General features: G+C 38.4%; 1 protein-coding gene across 32 annotated transcripts in view; it reads right to left on the bottom strand.

Moving 5' to 3' along the window:
* CREM (cAMP responsive element modulator) overlaps positions 1–25810 on the bottom strand; it is a 93468-nt gene that overhangs the window by 60158 nt on the left and 7500 nt on the right. For 29 of the 32 annotated variants that reach the window (XR_013825777.1, XM_079911195.1, XM_079911166.1 and 26 more), the window contains exons 2-3: positions 25553–25650; positions 15419–15539 (exon numbers count right to left, since the gene is read on the bottom strand). Coding sequence is in view for 31 of the 32 variants with exons in the window: in XM_079911195.1 (XP_079767321.1) it covers positions 15419–15539; positions 25553–25596 (165 nt within the window). In the remaining variant the exon portion in view is untranslated. Of the gene's footprint in view, positions 1–3792; positions 5213–15418; positions 15540–25552; positions 25651–25810 lie in introns of those variants that run through there. The other 3 variants (XM_079911190.1, XM_079911188.1, XM_079911189.1) reach the window with 3 other exon arrangements.

The following is a 25810-nucleotide window of genomic DNA, read 5'->3' on the forward strand; positions in this document are numbered from 1 at the left end:
AAAAATTACTGATGACCTCAAATAACTTTTGTTTATGTGATTTATATCCAGCAGGATGCTGTAAACGCACAAGCAGCTCCTGGGAAGGGAGAATGCTATGGGTAACTTTTGCAGATTTCTGTAATTTCAATACTCCTACTATGGCAGATTTCAAGCTACCAATGGGTGACACTGAACACAAAGCTGGAAAAAGATGTACACAATCGGCTCTCACAAGCCAGCTCAGCCCACTGTTGGTTATATATACTGATATTTACCACGTTAGAAATTAAAACTGAGAAATGTTTAAAATACTTAGTAACTCACTTAAAAATAACAATAATGCCATTACATGCTAACATAAATAACATTTTATGAAGACTACTTTCCAAGACAAAATAATTAATGACAAGAGTGTCAATGTTTTACATTTTTACAAATTCTTTTAATGTCTGGTTTAACTTAAAACAGCTGGATTTTCATACCTATTTCTGCACTGAATCTGTTGCAATATGTTATTTTAATTGGTATGTGAATAAAATATGCCTCTTACACATGTATAAATAGAAAAGGAGGAGTATTTCAATGGCTTTTTCAGAGAAATGTGGGTATTCTTCTTTGATACTACACCAAAATTCAGCAAGTGGTTGTTTCTTAAAGGTTAGTGGCCATGTGGAATCTGAAAACTTAGTTACGTTAAAATCCATTCATCTACCTTATACTTATACATTGATCTATCTTATACTCTTTAGCCAGGCATGATTTTGTAACGTTATGTGGTAGTTATTCGGAAAATACTGGCTCACTGAGTTAAGTAGATCTCCCAAATGCTGACACATTTCATGAGACACTATCAGAAAATCACATTCATTAAAATCAACATCAACTTCTTCAGAAAACTATAAATACTGGGAAGCTATCAAGCTCAAAATGGCAGATGGAGATTTTCCAAAATTCAAAACTGCTGCTTAAAAGCCTGAATTGCATCATTGGCAATAAATACTGTTAATTGTTTTCCTTGACGTGACAAGCTTACTTCAGTTTTTTTTTGAATTTTTGAATTTCATTTTATTTATTTCTTTATACAGCAGGTTCTTATTAGTTATCCATTCTATACACATCAGTGTATACATGTCATTCCCAATCACCCAATTCATCACACCACCCCCCTCCCGCCTCACCCCCTGCCACTTTCCCCCCTCGGTGTCCATACGTTTGTTTTCTACACCTGTGTCTCTGTTTCTGCCCTGCAAACCGGTTCATCTGTACCATTTTTCTAGGTTTCACATACATGCGTTAATATACGATATTTGTTTTTCTCTTTCTGACTTACTTCACTCTGTATGACAGTCTCTAGATTCATCCACTCATTTTCTTTTGAGAAAATGTTTTTCAAATACTCAAGTCTGAACAGTCATAGTTTGGCTATTTGCCATTATTGCAAGAAAAATGATGTTCTGTTTGGGGGGGTGGGGGAATGCAGCTAGTTCTTCTTGCCTCTCATTCAATAACTCAAGTGTTTTTTTCTCAAGATCACCATTGGTCTTCAGTACGCAGCAGAAATGCTTTCAGTGAATGTCCCACTTCCACAGCACAGAATATTAAAACAACATGTACTCGAGGGTCAAGATTTAATACAATTGGTAATGTCTGCTGATTCATCAGGGACAGTCTTAAGTGAAACTGACATTTTTTTTAAAAACTGCAAGTTAATGTAGTGAAGACCACAATCACAGTTCGGCACCACTGCCACTGACTTGGTCATGCTAAGGTGCCAACAGTTTTACCCCCCAACTGTTTTTGCACCATCAGGGCAAATGCCAATACAGAGAAAAAAAGGAAATAAATCTTAGTATTACCGTGAAAATAGGTTTGTCATCCCAAACCTCCAGGCATGATTGTGTAACACCATGTGGGAGTTATTTGGAAAATACTGGGTCCTTGGAGTCTCCTCCAGGCCTCCCTGTACCACATTTTGAAAACTACTGCTCTATCCTCACGCAGCCCCTAGGTAAGCCCTGCTCACAGCTCAGAGCGCAGAGTGCTGAAGCAGGCGGCAATTTCAGCTCCACCACAGCAGCACAGCCAAAACCACCGTATATAGTAACGCTGATAGAGCATTCGTATCGCAGAGATTGAGCAAAACAGAATATACATTATACCCAAGAGTATTACTAGTATTCCTGCAGACTGGACCTGTGGCTTGAGATGGCAGACAGTGCCACATTCACTTTCATGGGGAAATGACCAGCTTCAAAGAAATTAGATATTTTGAAGAATTGAAGAACAACTCAAGAAAGATTTATGGGGTTTTGATAAGTATAAATCATGCTTTAAGTTGCTCTAATTGTCTTTCGGGTGTAATTTTCAGGACTTCAAATTATTAAACAACGCTCTATCAAAAAGGCTTAGTGAGAAGAAAACCTGCTGTAGAAAGGGAGCTGTACCCACTAGTACAAAACTGTATTCCTAGAATTCTGGAGATGAGTTATACAAATCTGTAACTACAGTGAAAACTCTTACGTCTGAACTCTGGGTAGTACAAAAAGCTCATGAGACAACTCTTTAGTTAAACTGTTGAAATAGAGGCTGAGAAGCAGCACAAGTGATATACCCTAGAGTCACAATTCCAATGTATCCTTAAAAAACAACAACACTCTTAGATCTAGAGAACCTGTCAGGCATTCTACATTCTTACTGGTTTTGCCAAAACTGACCTGTGACTAGCATTAAGCTTGTAACTAACTGTACTGGTAGAGTTAACAGGATAAACAGCATTATTCATAGGAAAAAAATTCATGTGGCTCCCTACCTTTAACATCTTATCATTATTATTATTCTATTGATCACATGAGCCACAAGTAAATACAGGGTGCCCTTGAAGTAGGATGTGGTCCACAGATGGCACAGAAGGAACTCAGGCAATGATTCAAGAACATGCATGGTGGCCCCAAAGCCAAAAATGGGTAAATAAAGAAGCATCTTTTTGTTTTTGTGCAAGGTGGCAGATTCAGTTTTAGGCAGGCTAGGGTGAAAGCAATGGGAGCAAACCAGTTGCAAATGTTTAGTGGGCAAGGAGAATCATGGGACTGATGCTTGGGTTAGAGCTCAGGAAATAAAGATGTGAGATACACTGACAAAAAGCAACCTATAAAGACTACCATACTTTATTCACAATGTGCAAATAGAATTCTAAAGAAGCTCTGGAAAGAGAAGGGAATTAAGTCTCTCCTAAAGGACACTACTGATAGAGACACAAATTTTAGTTCACTTGAACTAAAATATGCATACTTCACGTAGAAACAGATCTTTCTTATAAACATCATATACTCATTCCAAAACTTTTTAAGAAGTAAATCTCACAGAAACAAGCCATACTTATGAATTAACTCATTCTTTTGTTCACTTAACAAATGTTTATTGGAAGCCTGCCTTGTGGACCAGTCTACACAGCAGGGATATAGCAGTGAACACGAAAAGTCTGCTCTCCTCAATCAGGAGACAGAAAACAGATGAAGAGACAAAAACATAATTTGGGGTGGTGCTAAATTCTCAAAAGAAAAACAAAGAAGGGTAACTGATGAGGTGGCGGGAGGGTGGAAGGAAGCTACTTAAGGTATACCTACTGTATAAAGAAAAGTGGGAAAGGAAGCCATGGGAAGATCTATATTCATCACATTCCAACAACCAAGCAGGCAACTGCTCAAAAAACAAGCACATAAAATGGATGTATTTTATATTTCATAATTTTTATACCTCTTTTTATGAGGCTCTAAAAGTGAGTATAATGAACTCATAGTAGACATAGTTTACCTTTTCTTCCTGATCCCCTGAAGAATAATCCTCTTCTATAGGATGCCTGAAACATAGATTGTGCTGATGCCACCACATCTACAGAAAACCCCACTATAGACAATAGTTAATCTGAAGAAATAAATTAAGATGATGCAATTGACAGCCTTACTTGGCTTTGCAATTTAAAAAACTCTAATAATGACACATAACTGGGAAAACCTCACAATGTTGTAACAGCATTTGATTAGCACCTAGTGGACTTGCTCCAATCTGTAGCTAGGTTCCCTTATGATGGGGTTTATGATGTCACAGAGCCACTGAGCCTGCATTTAAGACAGTTAATAAAGGCTGAAAAAATGTGAATTCATGGTATAGCAGACTTCGCTATCAACTCTGCTGCCTGAAAAGCCAGATCTATATATCACCTATTTTAATTCCAAGGACTACAATGAAAACCCAACTAACACTCTATGTGAGAAGCTGGAAAACTATACTGATTTCTGTGTATTAAGACAGGATTCTCAACAGTCTGTTTCTTCTATGGAAAAAAGAAGTATTTAAAGAACATTTCAAATATTTTAAGGCTGAAAACAGGAAAATAATATTTTAAATGTGAACACTTTAATGAAGACGCAAAACACTTCATTTTAAAAAAAAAGTTGTATTTACTTGTGCTAAGTGAAGACAAACACAAAAAGAAAAATGTAGAATTGGTATCATTTTAGTGTCTTTAGTGTTTTTCTTTCCCATATTGAGGTTCTTCTTTTTTTTTTTTTAAACAGTGTAGCTAACAAATTGCCAAAATCAATGGAGTTAAATTTTACCTTGTGAATATCAACTGAAAACACTGATAACAGAGTTGGCCACGTAAGACAGATATTTTTATATTTACTATGTTAAAATTGTTAGAACTATAATATGATCCTTGAATCCTTTGTGTGTAAGGCATGAAGAAATACTATCTGAAATCTATAACCTGAATTTAAAAAGGGAGAAGTGGATTCTGTTTCTGGTACTGTAACTATAAATGGCCAAATATTATGTCTCTTTAAAAACATTCCCCTCTTGAAAGCAAAGCAAATGTCGGAATCAACTCATTCTTAATTATATAGTCTGATAATACTTCCAATAAGCAGTGGTGATCACTGTGATGATCAGTGATGACAAAATTAGGGGTTCTTATGCTTTGAAAAATAATGTCCTAGTGAAATTTTTCCCTAGCTAATCCTTATAATTTCCTATTTATAGTACTTGGAGCGTCATTTTATATTCTAACCAATACTAGATGTTTTACTTGTATTTATAAAGACTATGAACACGTACATGACCTTTATAGAAGTCAAAAATCCTTTTGCTCTAGTTGTTTAAAAATCAATCTTATATCTTGGTTTCAGTAAGACTGAAACTAAAACTGATCATAATTTTCTAGCCAATTACATTACAAAGTAGTAAATGTACATAGTGAAGTAAGTTGCAGTGAGATCCTGAGCCAAAAATGGCATTTACCCAGCAGATGTCTTACAAGGGCAAACACTGGACTCTTAACAATGATACACATCATTTCTAGTAATGAATAGGAAATGAACATGCCAAAAGCCAGCAGCTACAGAATGAATGCCTAAAACCACTTATTCTCCAAACTACATATTAATCTATTTCTGACCAAAATCAACTCAGGAATGTCTATGCAGAAAACTGCAATTCACTTGAATTATTCTACCTTAATTCTTCTACCAATCACTTGGTATAAGTCCTAAAGAGTACTGACTAAGCAAAAGCAACCTTAAAAAATAGTAACAATAAACAAAATGTGGTATATACACGCAAAGGACGAAGGAATTCCTATCACATACTGTATAGCTGAACCTTCAGGACATTATGCTAAGTGAAATAAGCCAGTCACAAAAAGACAAATATTGATGATTCCACTTATCTGAGGGATCTAAAAGTAGTCAAATCATAGAAACAGAAAGTAGAATCGCAGTTACCAGGGGCTGAGGGGAGGAGTAAAAAGGGAGTTGCTATTTAATGGGTATAGGGTTTTAGATTTGCAAGATGAAGAAGTTCTAGCGATCTGTTTCACAACAATGTGAATATGCCTAACACTACTGAACTGTACACCTGAACTTAAGACTGCAGATTTTATGTATTTTTTTTCCACACATAAAAAATAGCAATAACTATTGCCCCACATTTGGTGGATATGATAATTAACTGACTTATTGCCAGGAAGATACTCAATAAATTGATTTTACCAAAGGCAATGAGATTGACTTCCCCATCAGTTTATAAGACATAATTCTAAAGCTCTGGGTGTTCCCGTACTCTTGGCCCCAGAATTACTGCTCAAGACATAGACTAGCTATTGGTGCCAGGATTTATATGGACCAGTTACTAATACATCAAAATGGATAAAATTTAACTTTTCTATGCTCTTCATATATCCAAGGTCAGAAGCTGAGTTGGGATCTAAATATGATACTATCTTATCTACCACTAAATAATGAAGGAGTAACAGTATACAGTATATATGTATACATACAATAGTTACTGCCTAGTACTGTGCATATATATATAGTATTATATATACAGTAGCTAGAGGTAGCATATATTTATGATTACTCTTTGCTAACTATGCATTTTCCCAGGTAATGCTATCTGAAATGGTCTGGTTCAACACTGAGTACCTACGTATTACAAGTAATAGAAATGCTTAATGAAATCTAAACCCAGGTGCCTGGGTTCTGCCTTTTATTAACTGTGTGACCTATGACAAGTTATTCACCCTCTCTGTACCTTAGTTTCCTCAAGTGCAAAAGAGAATGAAAAAAAACAGTACCTTTCTACAGAGCTGTGTGAGAGCTGAGCTATACGTGTAAAGCATGGAACAGCGTCTGGCACATATTGAATATTCAATAAACGCTCACTCTTGTTATTTTTATTATTGTTACATTTCATTTAAATAATTTGGTCAAGAATGTAGAGCTTAATTTACATGTATTGATATTAATCCTTTGATATGGAAAGATTAAAATATTTTTAAAAATATTCCTCAAAATTAAGGTGGAGAAAGAAGAATCAAGGATTTGCATGAAAGTAGAAGTCAAAATCTGAATCAGTGACAAAACATGGCCAGACCAAATTGCATCCTTAAGTTTTTTCAGTTTTAGTCCAAAGATCAGAGTTTATAAATAGAAAAGTCTAAGAATTTAGCTCCTAAAAAAACAGTATAATGAAACTTGGTCTCACCATGAAATCAAAAATCTAGTAATAAATTTTAGTTTAGATTTTCAGAGCCAAAATGTTGCGAAGGAATGCTTGCAACGTTTTAAAATTTCTAAAATAAATCCAAAGTACAAAAATTTAGTATAAATAAAATTTGGTAGAAATAAAATATACCAATTTAAATACATTCATGACATTATATCAGAACTTTGCTTACAAAACAACTACATATCAGCTTTTCTTCTCTATACCCACTGGAGGCCTATTTAAGCATAAATAGATTTATATTACTTTAGAATGAATTTTTGATACAATATATTCTTATAAATTTATTTATTTTTGGCTGTGTTGGGTCTTCGTTGCTGCGCGTGGGCTTTCTCTAGTTGTGGTGAGCGGGGGCTACTCTTTGTTGCGGTGCGCGGGTGACTCATCGTGGTGGCTTTTCTTATTGTGGGGCACGGGCTCTAGGCGCAAGGCCTTCAGTAGTTGTGGCACGCGGGCTCAGTAGTTGTGGCTTGCGGGCTCTAGAGCACAGGCTCCGTAGCTGTGGCGCACGGGCTTAGTTGCTCCACGGCATGTGGGATCTTCCCGGACCAGGACTCGAACCCATGTCCCCTGCACTGGCAGGCGAATTCTTAACCACTGTGCCACCAGGGAAGTCCTGATACGATATTTTTTTTTCTTTTGCGGTACGCGGGCCTCTCACTGTTGTGGCCTCTCCCGTTGCAGAGCACAGGCTCCGGACGCGCAGGCTTAACGGCCATAGCTCATGGGCCCAGCCGCTCCACGGCATGTGGGATCTTCCCAGACCGGGGCACGAACCCGCGTCCCCTGCATCGGCAGGCGGACTCTCAACCAATGCGCCACCAGGGAAGCCCTTGATACGATATATTTTTAAACTAGCATAAGCCACTTTATCTCAAAGCCTGGCCACTACTATTCTAACCATATGAGGTTACTATAATGAATAAAGCAAACGTTTATTGCACGTGGACTTTGTGTCAAGCATGGTGTTTGGACTTCACATAAGTCATCTCATTTAATGGTCAACCAATGAAATTAGTATTTCAACTATTTTAGGTAAAGAATCAAAGAATTCAGTCTAATAAGTATTTACTTAAAACTATGTATAAAAATTAAGAAAATAATTTTGTGCGGGCCTAGCCGCTCCACGAAATGTGGGATCTTCCCGGACCGGGGCACAAACCCGTGTCCCCTGCATCAGCAGGCGGACTCTCAACCACTGCGCCACCAGGGAAGGCCCCCATTATTTTTTAAAAGGTATTTAAAAAGAGGTCTATTGCTGTATAAACATACCTACTGAAAGGCAAATGTCTTTCCTGAACTATTTCTGCTTGCACCATTGTCATCTAATATTGTCTCTACTTAGTATTTTCAACTCCATAACCAGGCTTTTCTCTTCTATGCCTTTTTGGAGAATGACATGTTATATCTCTGATAGGGCTCAGAAAACTCACATTTCTGAAGATCACTATTAAGATGTTGTCCTCACTATCAATGAAGTGAAAATTTCCCAAAGCCTCTGTGTTTTCCAAATGTAATTCCTTTAATGGTTTGGGGTTTACAAAGGTTGCAGTAGCAAAAAATTGAAATAAGGCAAAGTAAATAATCTCTGGATCTTATTCAAAGAAGGAATTATAAAAATTAATGCTCCATTTTTAAAATTTCAATGTCTAGTCTATTATTTATTTATTTATTTATTTTGAGGTATGCGGGCCTCTCACTGCTGTGGCCTCTCCCGTTGCGGAGCACAGGCTCCGGACGCGCAGGCCCAGCGGCCATGGCTCACGGGCCCAGCCGCTCCGCGGCATGTGGGATCCTCCCAGACCGGGGCACGAACCCGCGTCCCCTGCATCGGCAGGTGGACTCCCAACCACTGCGCCACCAGGGAAGCCCTTGTTGTTTTTATTGTGGTAAAAAATACATAATATAAAATTTACCATCTTAACCATTTTTAAGTGTACCGTTCAGTAGTAAGTATATTCACACTGTTGTGAAACAGATCTCCAGAACATTTTCATCCTGCAAATCTGAAACTATACCCCTTAAACAACAGCTCCCTTGTATCTCCTCCCCCCAACCTACTCTTTAACTAGAAAAAAGTCAGAGAAAAGGATAAAGAGAATAACTGTTTATTCTCAGTTATTTTGCCATTACCATTAGCGACAAACTACCTGTTACTAAAACTAAGAAGGAAGACTTGAACATCAAACAAAAAGTACCCAAATCTCATAGAAAATCATTACAAATGACAGAAAATCTCTAACAGTCTCTCAAACACCAAAACAGATTTGTATGCATTTTTTTTCTGATTATAAGGTGTATAAAAACAAAACCTTTTTCTGAAATTTGACTTTGACTGCTTTATACCTACTGAAATTACCTTTGAAACACCGATTTTCATTCAAAGAAAAGTATCATTTAACACACTGGGATGAAAACACAGAGTATATTCTAAAGCCAAAAGCCAACCTTTAAAGAAATCTGTTAGCTATTATACACAAAGTTATCAAAATATGAGTACAGATTATATAACAAATTCTTATTCAAATTGAATAAAATGGTGACTAATATTAACAGTTCACAAATTATTTTTACTTATATCCCTTTAACCTTGAATTACCTTCAAGAATGAGTTACATTTCAAAGCAGTATATTTTCTTGAATTAGTTGACTAAGCAACAACAAAGATTTAGCATTTACTGAAAAAAATTCACTGTTCTATTTTTTTCCTCCTAACTTTTGTTAATTTTTAGAACTAATTCTAAGTGAATACAAATGTTATGTTCAAAAAATTTTAATTAGGGCAATTAAAAATAACCAGGGGAAGGAATACATAAAATTAAGAAGCAATAGAAAGTCAACAATAAAATGAAAATTTTTATTTCAAAATCTTAAGAGGAACTTCTTCTCTTTCAGTAAGAGCCCCTCAAGTCAGGGAATCAGCATATTGAGGTTTAAAAAACAAGATTCAATTAAACACTGAGCTTGGACTTCCCTGGTGGCGTAGTGGTTAAGAATCTGCCTGCCAATGCGGGGGACATGGGTTCAATCCCTTGTCCGGGGAGATCCCACATGCCGTGGAGCAACTAAGCCTGTGTGCCACAACTGCTAGGCCTGTGCTCCAGAGCCCACGAGCCGCAGCTACTGAGGCCGCGTGCCGCAACTACTGAAGCCCATGCGCCTAGAGCCCGCGCTCCACAACAGAAGCCACCACAGTGAGAAGCCCGAGCACCGCAACGAAGAGTAGCCCCCACACACCACAACTAGAGAAAGCCCGCGCGCAGCAATGAAGGTCCAATGCAGTCAATAAAGAACCAAGACAAAACACTGAGCTTGAACTAGATGTACTCAGCCGACAGTAAGTATACCAAATCAACCTAACATGATACAGACCAACTTTAATATACAAATACGATGTTGCTGACCAATTATCAATAGCAAATGTTGCTTGTATGTTGCTTGTTTTTTTTTCTGATAGCCATCCATATTCTTTCTGGTCCTACTTAGGACCAAGAACATGGATTTTTGGCACAGCTGGCCAAAACAATGAGAAACGCCATTCCAATTTTCCACCAGTTTGAAACAGAAAACACACAAGTCATACACTGAAACCTATCCCTTGTTAAATCATTCCTACTCCAATCCCTCACTGCACGCCAGGCCTGCTTTTTTCTAAGATGCTTCTTTACGTACTGTTTGCATTTACAGCAAAGAGGATAAGAAAGGAGGTTAGGGCTTCCCTGGTGGCGCAGTGGTTGAGAGTCTGCCTGCCGATGCAGGGGACGCGGGTTCGTGCCGCGGTTTGGGAAGATCCCACGTGCCGCGGAGCTTTTGGGCCCGTGAGCCATGGCCGCTGAGCCTGCGCATCCGGAGCCTGTGCTCCGCAACGGGAGAGGCCACAACAGTGAGAGGCCCGCGTACCGCAGGAAAAAAAAAAGAAAGTAGGTTAGCAGAGTATAATCTCTGAACAACATTCCCTAGTGGCTTCCTCTGCTCCACAGAGTCTCCTTGTTTCCAAAAATACAGAGGTTCTCGGAAAGGTTAAATTTTATATTAGAACTAACTCTCTCGAAGCACTACGCTGACCCTGATATCTCGAGTTTCCTTCCAGCTCTATGACCCCTGTGATTCTGCTCCTTTCACCTTTCCTTTCCTATCTGTGCTGAAACTTTGAGAATTGGCCATTTACAAAATAGGGTTATTTATCTTTCCAACTTGAGGTGTCATACTCAGGCCACAGGCTGCATCAGCAGCTATAAGGCATGAAGCTCCAGATAGCACATCCTCTCCTGAGGCTCCATCTGGATTACCGCGCTCACCCTGAGTTTCATGGCAGCATTATCAATTCCCAAGAGACGTGGAACAAGAAAAGTTCAAGGTGCTACCACTGTTGCCTTCAGAGTAGATTACACATTTGTGAGATGAATGGGGAAATGCGAGCATGGACTGCATATTATACCAAGGAATTATGCTCGATTTTGTTAGGTATGATCATGACATTTGGTTATATAGGAAAATGTCCATAACCTCTTAAGAGCTGCATACCCAGAAGAAAGTAGGAATGACATGACATGATGTCTGAGATCTGCAGAGCTGCTTAAAATTCTTCGACAAAAAGAAAAAAAAGAAGATAAATGAAGCAAGTGCTACCAAATCTTAATAATTTTTAAGTTTCTACATATATATGCGGGAGAATTATTCTACTCTTGTATATGTTTGAAATCTTTCATCACAAAAGAAATGATAACTTCCCATCACCCATTTAAGGATTATATTATTTCCAAAGGCTGTAAGTATTATTTTAAAAACTACCTGTATATACAGTAATTTTGCTTTTCACCGTTTTAGCTTTAGGAAAGGGTTTCCTCCTGGCTTGGTTATATAAAATAGACTCTTCCATTTACCACCAAGAGTTTTTCCAGGGGGGAAGGGTGGGGATGGGGGTAGAATCTAGTCTTATATATGTATCAACACATACACTTACCAGACAAGATTCCAGCTTCAATTAAACAAACAAAAAAATCTACTTTAAAAACTAACTCAGGCAAGAAGAAATCCAAGTCACAGTACTCAACCTCGATGATCTGCCACTCCAGCCTCTAGCCCTTTGACACTGTCACCACGTGACTTCTATTCACTATTGGATACAGTTAGAAGCGAAAGGCTCCACTGATATCTGGGAAGTTATAAAACAGAAAAACTGAAAACTGAGAACTCCAGCCTCCCTCAATCAGTCAGCAGAGCAGAGGTGTGAGGGCCAAGAGCAAGCTCAAGTTTTCAGATCTTCGTAACTGGGACAATTTTCAGTGTTAACTTGATTAACAGAAGCTCTGGAAAGGCCAGGATACTCAAAACTACCACTATCAAATGACCAGAGGCAAAGGATCAAACCCGCTGAACCTTCTGGTTACACCCTTCGTTCCGACACTACTTAATGATAATTAGACCATGTAAAAAGGAAAGTAACTGTTATAAATTCCTCTCTATACAAACCTGAACTTAAGTCTAAAACATCTGAGAATTCACAATCCTCTAGTTTAAATGAAGTAAGTGGCAAGTACATACAATGACACTGCGAATTATTCAGAAGAGTCAGTCACTTTTAGCATACATTATAGGCTTAATAAAATTTCAGTTTGATTTCCTAATCCTTCTATTATATAATACTGCATAATAATAATGAATACTCATAAATAAACAGCTTCAGGCATCACAAGAATCTAAATTAATAATTACGTTTAGAAAATTCTGACTGCTAAGAACTGTGTCCTAATTCTGCAAAACATCATGATCCATAGAGGATTTATGGCCTCATATCCATGGAGGATAACTCTTAGTTAACCAAAAGAATCAATGACTCAGCATACAGATTTCTTCTTAATCTCTTAACATTCCTAGTATGTGAAAGACAAAAACCATAATTTATTTTTTGATCAACTATTTTAAATATAGAGAAAACAGAATAACATAGCAGGTCAATGAACTCGCTATCCAGATTTAATGACTATCCACATTTGATATATTTGAGATTTTTAAGGAAGTAATAAACATTGTAAACGTAAACCACAGCCTTTTCCTAGTTCTGTGATTCAGCCTTCTCACAAGCTTCTATTCCCCCCTTCTATTTTATTTAACACTCCCAGCTTTCTCACACCCCAGTTCTCACTCCTTTGTTTCACAGACCCATCTTTATCTATTATTTCACAGAAAAACTTCTTGAAGAATCTATACTTCCAATTTCCTCTCCCTCTTATTTATTCTCTAACCTACTAAAGCTAGGTTTCTGTTCACTGGACCTATTCAATTCCAAAACCTCATAAATCCAAGGTTATTTTTTGGACTTCATATTACTTGACCTCTTTAGCAACTTCTGACTGAGGCTCACAGGGCTGGGTGTCACCCAGGCTGAAGGTCCTCAGAACTGCCAACTATCACTGTTAGACAATGGAGATCTGTTGTTTTGACTGTGCAGGCCCAGAAGGCCGGAGGAAACTGCATGTGTGGAGGACAGGAAACCAGTACCTAAAGGGAGAGAAGTGGCGGCAGAAGGAAGATTTGCTTTCAACTACCACTTCAGCAAAAGGGCAGAATTATAGACCAAGAATCATAGTTATAAAAACTCTAGAACACCCCCAATTCACCAAAAGATATATGTGCATTCTCTTCTATTTTCACAGACAAAAAGACTAAAGGATAAACACCAAAATGCTAACAACAATTAAATTTCTGGATGTTAAGACTATAGTTAGCTTTAATTTTCTTCTAATAATACACATTTTATCAATTCTGTACAATGAACATGCATTTTTTTAATAAGAAAAAGGCTGCTTTCTTAAAAAATAGCAAAGGTCTGAATGCCTGTTTTCCGGGGTAACAAAGAAGGGTGTTGCCATGGAGATGTAGCTCCACAAAGCACTTGTGAGGAGAAAACCCCAGGGAGCAAGTGGGTGTCGGGAACTTGAAAGAGGAAAGAAAAGCAGGCTGGGTGCGTGGGTGTCTTGGGAAAATAGAGGCCTCACAGGAGCCAGCCTGGCCGGAGACAACCCAGGAGGTGCCTGGCGCTCCCGAGGGCTCTCCAGGCAGCCATCCGGTCGTTTCTATTCTCCCTTAAAGATACTGCAGGAGTCTCTCCACTGCTCGCATCCCACATCACCATGATGCCACTCAAATGATGTCCACCCCCCAACTCCCCGACCCGCTCCCAGCTCGCTGAGGTCCCCATCCAACCCGCACACAGTCGCTGGTGTCTTAAACACAGTGAACACTGGAAAATGTCTCAGGAACATTTAGAACACAGGATGGTCCACGCTCCCAAATGTTTACCACCCTCTGCTTACCCTGACCAGCTCAACTTCCCAGGCCAGACACGCGGCTCCACTTGGCCTCAACGCTGCAGCTCCCACCCCCATCCTCTGCCTTTGTACATTCTTCCCTGGCCTAGAATACGCTTCCCTCTCCTCCACCCGTCAACCTCTACTCACGCTTTGTGTCCAGCTCAAAAGTAAAATCCTCTACAAAGCACTCCTGGTCAACCGGCTGCTCCCCCGCTGCACGCCTCAATCATTCCTATGTAACATCTCACAGTACTTCTTCTTTTTTTTTTTTTTTTAACATCTTTATTGGAGTATAATTGCTTTACAATGTTGTGTAAGTTTCTGCTGTATAACAAAGTGAATCAGCTCTATGAATACATATATCCCCATATCTCTTCCCTCTTGCATCTTCCTCCCTCCCCACAATACTTCTTACACAGCGAGAATTACCCCTCAAACACCTCTACCCCACTAAACCGTGAGATGTCAAGGCCAGGAAATACATACCCCACACACCTAGAATAGTGCCTAGATACAGGAAGGATTCAGTAAGTATTTGATGAACTAAATAAATGTGATTGTTTTTACTACATACTTTTATAGATATCCAAAAATAAGAGCTGAAAAACAAACACTAACTCATATCAGTGGTCTCTAAATGAAACTAATTCAAAGTTTAAGACCTAACTAAAAAGAAAGTAAAGATTAAACCAAATATACACTGGACAAATGGCAAGATTTCTGCCATCTTTATAGCTAAGAATATAAAACTACTGAATTGAATTCAATGTGGAATTACTGAACTTCTCGAATAATAAATTGAGGATTACATACTATGGATACTAGGATTACATACATACTATGGAGGGGATTTTGTTTTTCCTTTACATAGTGTCTGTTACAATGCAAAAGTAATTCAAACACATATCTTCTCTTCCAAGTCAAATCAGTAAGAATGGCTGATAACCGGGGAATAGGGGAAACTTAAGACCAACTGCAAGAAAACAGAATCTGCACACAATTCTCATTCCCATACAGGCTAATTTTCATTGGTGCCTGCCTGTTGCCTACATTAAGTTTACCTGAGCTAAAGTGGGGATTGAATTTTGACCAGTCTGCATCTGCATGTGAGCAGATTCGCTCTCTGCCACAGAATCTGGTATACTTCCATCCTGCTGAAAGTCAATTTCCATGGTCATTTGTCTGGAAAGACAATAAAAAGGAAGAAGTATTAAGGCCCTATCTGAATATCTGAAGTATCTGTTTTCACTTGGCTTTCTGATTGATATTCATTTCTATCATCCAATCGTACTACTTTATATTTTCAAGAAATAGACTCAGTGGCAGAGTCCTAACTCTCCAAACTTAAAGGCACCTTCTCTGCTCACTGGGTATGAACATTACCAAGGGAGCACTACAAAATGTTCCATGGAATTAGTTTATTTAAAAAAAAATTTAATCTTATAATAAAGCCTCCTTGATAGTTATTTTAAGCCCTCTTGCATAAATTAGTGATAAAGTTAGGTTTTATATTTTACATGAAGTTTAAATATTCTATGACTCTCATGGCCTAATAAACCTGCTTTACATTATGATGTAATATGAAAGAACTTCCACATTGTCTAAATTAAATGTGTTACAATATAAAGATGTATCTGCTTTGTTAGCACTAAGTAGTTTCTGATAAAAAAGCCTGTCAAATTGAATCACTCAGAGTTGACCATTTGTCCTGCAGCTCTCCCTTTACTTAAAGAGGAGAATCTAATTTTTCCAGGAAAAACTTATGCAATAATCTTTTTGCCTATAATTTCAATTTAATTATTTCTATATAGACTCTTTCTAGATAGATGGTAAACCATATTATAATGTTACCCTACTACTAGAAAATATAAAATGCAAACAAAAAATAAGCAAAATCAAATTCCAAAAACTTATAGGAACTACTCCCTGCTATTGTATATCTTTTCAGTTGTCAATAATATAGTGTGTTTTTTTCACCTTAGTAGACTAAACATATATGCAGAAAGTATGCAGGTAAATCAGAACTTTGAATTGACATGTCCAGATCTTTTTTCCCAGATTTGATTAGTAACCAGACCCTACAGATCCTTCATCTACTTAATACCTTCTTTTGCATTTCAACAAACATTACCTGAATTCAAGTCTTCTGTTCTCAAAGCTGTCTGCTGTAGTCTATACTACACCTAGAATTACTTCTCCCTATTCAGACATTTTAATACTTACAACTGAACATGACAATTTAGAGCAATTATAAAAATAAAAATCTAGAGTCTACTATGAAAAAATGTCTTTCCCTCAACATTCCCCAATTCCTTTATCTCTTTTCTTATTATTTCCCAACATGGACTGCCCAATTCTAGGTAAGTAGAGGCCATGCCCCTGCAAAAACTGCCAATTCCTGCGGTTCTACTTTTGCTGTGAGCAGTTCCCAAAGAGAATACCTAGAACACTTAATTCTGCAAGATATGAAAAGGTATTATCTGAGAAAAGAGGGTAAGGGGGAAACGCTTAGTTAGAGGTCGAAATATCCGGGATTAAAAGGGTTTCTTTGCTGCAGAATTTTCTCAGAAGCTTGAATATTTCAGTATGACTTGAGAAGGGTGGAGGGTGCAGATCCAATAGGCAGCATTTTCCAGAAGTATCTGACTCCCCTAGATCCTCTTCCCACAAAGCAAGTCCTAGCAGAAGTGTTTTGGGAAGAACTTGAGAAATGTTGTCTTATGCTATTTCTTACACCATTATTAAAAGCTCTCTTTAGGGGCTTCCCTGGTGGCGCAGTGGTTGAGTCCACCTGCCGATGCAGGGGACACAGGTTTGCGAGCCGGTCCGGGAAGATCCCACATGCCGCGGAGCGGCTGGGCCCGTGAGCCATGGCCGCTGAGCCTGCGCATCCGGAGCCTGTGCTCCGCAAAGGGAGAGGCCACAACAGTGAGAGGCCCGCGTACCGCCAAAAAAAAAAAAAAAAGCTCTCTTTAGGCTCTGCCAAGAACTTGAATCTCCACTCAAACATTACACGCTGAAAGGCCTTTCCCACTTCAGGAACATTCCTTTAGCACCATCTATAATACATGACAGGCCCTGAGAATACAAAAGTTAAGTCACAGTCCTTGCCCTGAAGGAAATCATTCACCACTTGGGCCCTGGTTTCTCAAAGTATAGTCCTCGCACAACCTGTATCAGAATTAACAAATACACTTGTAAAGACAAAAAAAAGGCAGATTCCCAGACTCAACCCCAAATCTACTGATTCAAACTTTCTGAGGGGTCTAATTCTTTACATCCAAGAGATTCTGATATATATTAAAATTTGAGAAAAACTTAGCTTATTGGTAAATTCTATCAGTTAGACCAGTAATGAACACTTCTTAAACTGTGTGAAGGATGTTATGTACGAAATGCTTTGGAAAACATAGGAAGGAATGTTGAAGTGGGCCTGAGGATGGGGCCATGTGAGTTGTATACTGAAGGATGAGAAGAATTTCACCAGGTAGAAAAGGACAGGAGGACCATGAGAGGAAGGAAAATACGGAGAATGTCTGGAAAATAGAGTAGCCGACTGTAGTAGGGAATGTGGTGAGGCGTGGGGGAGCCCTCGGGGGAGCCTATCTACATCTAGCGGGGAAGAGGCAGAGCAGACAGGTGAAAGTATGGCCAGAAAGGCAGGGGGGATCCAGATTAAGAACTGCTTTTAATACTCTGGAGAGAAGAAATGTCCACATCACTCAGACGCTCCTCTACTCTAGGTCCTTCAGCGTCTACACTGTACAACGTTTCAACTGTTTGATATCTTAGAATTCAGTCAAGAACGAGACAATAACCAAGAGTTACCTGTTAACAGGCAAAACAAATGGCCCAAAGTTCGTAAACTGAAACTTCTAAAATGAGGAGTACCTAGTTGGTACTCTAAGCCCATTCAATTTAATTTTAAATACAATTCTCATTTATCTGGTTTCTAAACATACTGGATATAAGAAGTGACAGCTGGAGATAGGGTAAGGGGAGGAGAAAATATACAGAATATAATAAACAGGTCAAGAATTCCAAGTGTGGCTGTGGGTAGGAATGTAAGTTGGTGCAGCCATCGTGAAAACAGCGTGGAGGGTCCTCAGAACACTCAAAAGAGAGCTGCCACACGACCCAGCAATCCCTCTACTGGGTGTATATCCAACCCCCTGCACTAATTCGAAAAGACACATGCACCCCCAATGTTCACAGCAGCACTGTTTACAACTGCCAAGATATGGAAGCAACCTAAGTGTCCATCAACAGATGACTGGATAAACAAGATGTGGTCTGTATACACAGGGGAATGCTACTCAGCTATAAAAAATGGAATTTTGCCATTTGCAATAACGTGGATGGACTTGGAGGGTATTATGTTAAGTGAAATGAGTCAGACAGAGAAGGACAAATACTCCATGATATCACTTATATGTGGAATCTAAAAAATACAACAAACTACTGAATATAACAAAAAAGAAACAGACTCACAGATATATTAAACAAACTAGTGGTTACCAGTGGGAAGAGGGAAGCCGGAGGGACAGAATAGGTGTAGGGGATTAAGAGGTACAAACTATTAGGTTTAAAATAAGCTACAATGATATACTGTACAACACAAGAAATATAGCCAATATTTTATAATAAGTAAAAATGGAGTAGAACCTTTAAAGATTGTGAATCACTGTATTAGTACACCTGTAACATATAATATTGTACATCAACTATACTTTAATAAAATTTTTTTAAATTATTTTTTAAAAAAGGAATTCCAAGTGTGTAGCAATTTGGGCCCATACAGGGTAAAGTCTCCTAGTTCTTTATATTCAGGAAATTGAAGAATTTATGAGTTAAAATTCAATAACTGATATTTACAATAACTATCCTGAGTCATTAAGAAAGAAAATAATTATACTTTGTATAATTTAAGGAAAGAGGAGTATACATAATAGAATCTAGGAAGACTCCCACCAAAAAAAGCACTAATGCTTAAAAAGGTAAACCTAAGCTATTCAGGAGTTGTTTTTTGAGATATAATGAAAGACTTCGTAAGTTATTAAACATTTCAAACTCTTTTACACATGAAAGTGTTTTATACACACTATTTCATGCACTCACGTTCACTGTTCCCTTTTTTTCCTGGGTATTCCCCAGAGTTCAATCCTTTGCCCTTTTACTTTTTTCAGTCTACATACTATGGCTTCCTCAATCCTAGATGCATTTGACTCCCAAATCTGTATTTGTGCTTCCCCCCCCAGTGAGCAGCTTAACCTGGAGTTTTCACAGACACCTATCCCTTCTCTTATATTCCTTCTTTCAGTCAAGAGCATCACTATCCATTCAAGCTCCAAAGTTAGAATCATGTGTCTGTATGTGAGTCAGTACCACACCAACTACCAAAAAATCCATATAGCTAAATACCAGCCAGATCAGGATGCCATGAGGCCCTGAGCCTCCTAGTGAGGAAAGGCAGTAATGGAAGGTTAGCAGCACCACCCTCCCCGCCACCTCCATTCATCCTCCCTGCCACACTTGGCATCATCCACTAACCTCCTATCCCAGCGCTGGACCAAGCAGCTGCATTGCTGCTCCTCACAACTGCTACCGTCCACTCACACATCACAGTAAGGTCCCCTGTAAGCCATGACTAAACTGCAATGCCCCTTCACCTATGCCAGAATCCTATCCATTAACATCTCACATTCTGGTTTCCCCAGCCACTGTCAAAGATACAAGCTCCTCCCACATTTCATTTTCACTCTCATAACCAGTGCTTCCTTTCCCCCCATAATACAGCTGCTCGCTCCTGTTCTCCTCCGAAGCCTTTGCGATGTGCTGTCTGGAACTCCCAAAACCCCACACACCCCGCCTCAAGAGGGAGCTGTTTGTCTTCCCACACTGAATCAAGATCCCAATGTTGACTTGGCATCCTCACTGATCCCCACTATTTCCCAGCTGTGCTTCCTCTGCTCCTTCATAAAAACTCTTGTTCACGGAGCCTCAAGGTAATTGGGTGTACCATCCGATACGACTCATCCATATGATAATCATCAGCTTCTACTTTCAAGGATTGACACTGAAGACTTTGGCACCTGACTTAAAAAAGCTTTCCTCTCCACCATTCTGTGTTATGTTCCACCCTCAAAACAAAGGACCCATCCCTCGCCCTGATGCCTCGGTTTAATGACTTTCTTCCCTCCCCTACAGCCTTCTACCTGAGGGGCTGGCCGTACACTGGACCTTGTCAGTGTCCAAAACTGCTCCACTTCTGAAATAATTAATTCTGACATCCCACTCTACCAATATTCTATCCTCCCAGCTCACAACCACCCTCAATTACTCCCATCACGCCTGTATTTCCACCACACTGATCTCTAGACCACTACTTTCTCCCTTTCAATCAGCCTCCTCCTTTCTTCACATCCCGTCCTACTCAGCTTAGAATCCATAGTTTCTCATTTTAACTGCTGTTTCCTAATACCCTAAATTCCCTTGTCCCTTTTCCTTCTGTTTTATCTGCTTAGTAAATACCAATCTCAGATAAAACCTGTTCTGTCTCCTCTATGCATGCACCAATGAACAATACTGAACAAAATTTTAAAAGAGAATATTATTAAGGCTACTGAATCCAGTTTTCAACCTCAAATAAGCAGCAATCTTACTGCTTCCTTGGAAGCTTACTCTCCCATTCTCTGCTACTGTTTCAAGTCTCCCTCTTCTCAAATCCCTGAGCTCACCTACTATCACATTCCACATGAGACCTTGCCTCCTGTTTCAGATGAGAACCCCCTCAACTTCCTGCCACCAAATCAACAAATCCACTTACATCTACACCTGCATTTTCCCTTGCTTCCAACTCCCCAGACTTAAATTCCTGTCTGTCCTTGGGATCCCTCTTCATTAGGCTATGGGGGCATTACACTAACAATTACCTTCTGCCCTCCCCAATGGCTTCCTCCTGCCAAGATTTAAGCTTGTTCAAGTCTCCCCAACCACACACACACACACACACACACACACACACACACACACACACACAACCACTGAACCAGAAGTCATTCTCTAGCTGCTCTCTCAAACCTCTCTTCTTCCTCTCACTGCTAAGCTACTTTAAAGAACTGCCAACACTATCTCCATTTCTTCACCTCCCACCTACTCCCAGACAACCCCTAACTGGCTTCTGCCCCACGAAGACTTCTCTAGTAGGGGTAATCTATCTCAGTCACTGAATCCAATGTTCATTTTAAGTCCTATCTTGTTTGATCCCTCAGCAGCACTCAAAACCTCTGACATCTCCCTTCTTGGGTATCTTGAGGTCACGATACTGATTTTCTGCTCTCATCTGATTCTCTGACAATTTCTCCACAAGCTCCTTTGCCAATTCCTTCTCCTACTCGGTGTTAACCTTCAACACTGCATTCTTTAGGACTCTGGTTAGCCTTCTGGCCTCACTCTCAAATCTCTCCCTGTGTAATATCATCCATTTCTCTAGATTCAAGCACCAGCTTTAAGCTTATGACTCTCAAATCTAGATCTCTGGCCCAGAGGTCTCTCTTGAATTCCAGAATCATATCCAAGTGCCTACTTAACATCTCCAAATAGATGTCCTGCAGGTACCTCAAACTCAATGGGTCCAAAACTAACTCCTTTTCTTCCTCCACAAATATGTTCCTTCTCTGAGTTTCGCACCTCAGGAAATGGGGCCCCACTTCAATCCATCTGCTCCAGTGGAAACCTGAGTGTCATCCTGAAACCCTCTCCCTTTCATTCCCTACAGTGCCATCAGCAGGTGGGATGATTCTACCTTCCAAAGAACAATTCAGTCCTCTTCTCTGCCACCACTGTCCTGCCGACAGTTATCTTTCTGAAACATATTTCTGCTTAAAACTCTTCAGGAGCTTCCTATTGACTACAGGATAAAACCCAAACTTCTCACAGTAATCCTAACTACAACTACCGTTTGTCAAGTGCTTACCATGTGGTAAATGCCTACTAGTTTTCATTCTTAACAACTTTATAAGGGCAATATAGCTAGTTCTTCTTTTAGAGGTGAGGAAAAGGAGACATAAAGAGGTTAAGAATCTGATTTTACCACAAAGGTATTGAGTGGCAAAGCCAGGTTTCGAACTAAGGCCTTTTTCCAAAGTTCATATTCTCAATTACCAAACCAAACTGCCATTCAATTTCTTTCACAATGTGACCTCATTTTATCTTTACAGCCTCATCTCCAGTCACCCCATTCCTTCCCACACTCTGCATTCCAGCCTCCTTATGAGCCATTTTTTGGTCAAATACACATCTTATTCCCCCAATTCTAATCTTTTATATCTGCTCTTCCCTGTTCCTGGGATGCCCTTCACTCCTTCTCCGTCCAACAGGCGCATTTCTACTTGTTCTTCAAAGCCTGGCTCAAGGACACCATCTTTCAAAGCCTATTCTAATAGCCTTGGGCACAATTACGCTGTTCTGAGTTCCCAAAGCATCTTGTGCAATCCCCTCCATTTCAGCACTTGTCTAGCATATATCACATCTGTCCACAAAGTACTAGCACAGTGTGTGCAACAGAGACCACATCTTAGATTTCAATGTATTCCCAGTGCCTAGTACAGAATCTACCATAATCATTAAATAAGCCAATTAATCAACTATTCTGGAAGACTATGCAACTGTTAGGTGTTACTAAAATGATAAAAATAAGGTTCAGAGAGATTAAGTGACTTTCTACAGAGGACACAACAGACTGCATGATAGAGGGTGAACAAGAGGTCTTGTGACTGTGACCTCAGGGGTCCTTCCACAGCCAGTGCCCTGAGCAGTAGTCCCGTTTAGATACATCTTAACCAATGCTGTGCTTTTGAGTATGCTGCAACTGTTGTCACAATCTTCATTTAGATATGCTGTGTCTTTCCCACTAGGATGTAGAGACTCTAATCTTATCCCATTTTATTCTCCTGGAGTGCCTCGTACAGTGCCCAGTACATGTCATTCAGTAAAAGTTTGATACTAAATCAATTTATTTGAAGGTAAAAATCATCTACAGAAGAGTAAGGTCAGCACTACCAATTTACACACTCTGTCATTTTCAACTAAGTTCATTCTGCTGATCTATATCCAACTGTTCTCCAGTACCACCGCCTAAACCCACTAAAAACCAACCCAGGCCAGGACTCAGGGCTGAAGATTCAACTAACATTTAAGTGCTCAACATGGGTCAGGCACTGTACTGGGTATTTTCAAACACTAACTCAGCAGGAAATACAGGACCCAGACCTCAGCTGGAAATGATGTACATCAACACTAACATCTGTAAGTCAGCCTCAGTAGTCCTGATGGAATTTATTTAAAAAGTGTAAGAGAAAGATCCATCTTAATCTTTCGTACTTTAAAGTATGAAAGATTCATACTTTAAGTATGAGTGAAGATTTGAGTATGAAAGATTTGAAAGATTTCGTACTTTAAAGTATATTCACTTACATACTTTATAGTGAAAATTAAAGATGTGTACATACAATATTTTCCCCCAAATCTCACTTTTTGTAACAAATTTTAATCATAGTTATACTAGTATTAATAGAGTAATCTATAAATTAATTAATTATGTAATATTTTAATCTTAAACAAATCCAAATTAGACAGAAAAAGACCAATTAGGAAATATAAATTACAAAATATTTAAAAATAAAAACATATGAGATAAAACAATAAAAACACTAAAACAAATTAAAAAGTCCATTAAGCACCATAAGCTAACAGTAAGCAAAATACTGGCAAACATTCAGTTCCACAATTCTAAAGAACAGATAAGGATTTGCTAAAATGGGCATATTTAAATTTATAAATGATTAATGGAAGTAGTAACATTCTTTTCTTATGAAAGCTAAATATTTCTTCTGAAATCTTTTTTATATTATTGGCAAACCATTTTCTTCTTCAACAGAAAAGTAAATGTTATCCCAATATCTTCTTAATATATTGGGATTCAGTTCAGTAAGTGTTAATATAACTAATGTTTTAAAAGAATAGGATCCATCCAGTAGCACAATTTTCAAAGACTTCCAGGGTGAACTACTTTTAGGGGTTGGGGGTAGAATTGTATGTTTGCTTACTGTTATTTTCTAGGCCTTTAGTAGAACATCTATGTCATACTGCAAAAACTCCCCAAAATACTGAACTACAACAAACAGTACAGTACTGTCTGTATATGATTTGTATAATATACATTCAAGAAATGAATACAAAGGAATATATCTGTAAAAATGATATTTACAATTATAGAAATATTGAGGTAATTAATGACCAAAGTTATTTCAGCATACCTATGTTTCAAGAACACACAAGATATTTAAATGGAAGGAAAAACCAGAAGAAAAAGGAAAAACATTTTAAAGAAATGCTATCATAAGTACCCAGGAAAGTGTTCGTAAAAGATAGGAACAAAGAAGAGAAAAGGAATACAGACCAAAAATATCTAAATGAAAAATAAGACAAAGGCAGTTTCCTAATTATAATTAAAGTGTATAGTGAACTAATAACTTCTAAAATCTTACTTAGTTGTATCCAATTTGCAAAGACAAATTACACTGCAGAGCAACTATATTTACCCTTGTAAAAATTTTCATCTCTTTTAAAAATAAGATCCAGCAGCAAAAGGAAAAATTATTAAAGTTGTTTCTATTATCTATTTTTAAATAGTTTTACCAAAACTGTCAAAGAAAATTCATTTTCTTTTTGATGCTAGACCCAATGGATGAACCAGAAGGTCTCTGAAAGTAACTAAAAGAAAACCTGAAAAGTAATATTTGGATTTCTGTAAAACGCTTGGTAGAGACTTCCCTCTGTTTTACAACTTCAGGTACAAGTGTAAGCAGAAAAACGAAAACTCTGTCCACATCCTTAAGTGCAATCTCCTTTCTGACTGGAAAGGCCAGCGCTTAGAATGAGCTGCCCGTGAATATCCACCTATCCTCTGCATTGCCTCACACAGCACATGGTGGAAGAGAAACTCCCTAATTGAGTAGCTGAGCAATTTGGGTACATATTATTATATTTTTTATTATAATGTGTATATATATGTACACACATACACATATATATGTATGGTACATAGATATACACCATTAATTTATCCATCATTTTAACTTTAAGCTCTCTAAGTAGAACTTTCAAAAGAATAGAAAAATAATATATCCACCTACCTTAGATTTGTTTTAATATATTTTTTCCTGCCACACTTGCTCATTATTAAGACATTTGTAGTCAATGCTTTGCTCCTTCGTTTTCTTCTTTATTTATCCTGCAGTAAAATTATAATGTCTAGTTGGCAGATCATAAGATTTTATTTAAAAAAAATTAAAATCTCTCAAAACTACACCAGAATACCCCAGAATACCCTAATTTCCATAAAACAAAAAAACAGCATAGAGAGGTGAAAACAACTCCGTATTTTTTTCAAA

Source organism: Stenella coeruleoalba (genome assembly GCF_951394435.1).
Source record: "Stenella coeruleoalba genome assembly, chromosome: 2".
Lineage (NCBI taxonomy): Eukaryota > Metazoa > Chordata > Mammalia > Artiodactyla > Delphinidae > Stenella > Stenella coeruleoalba.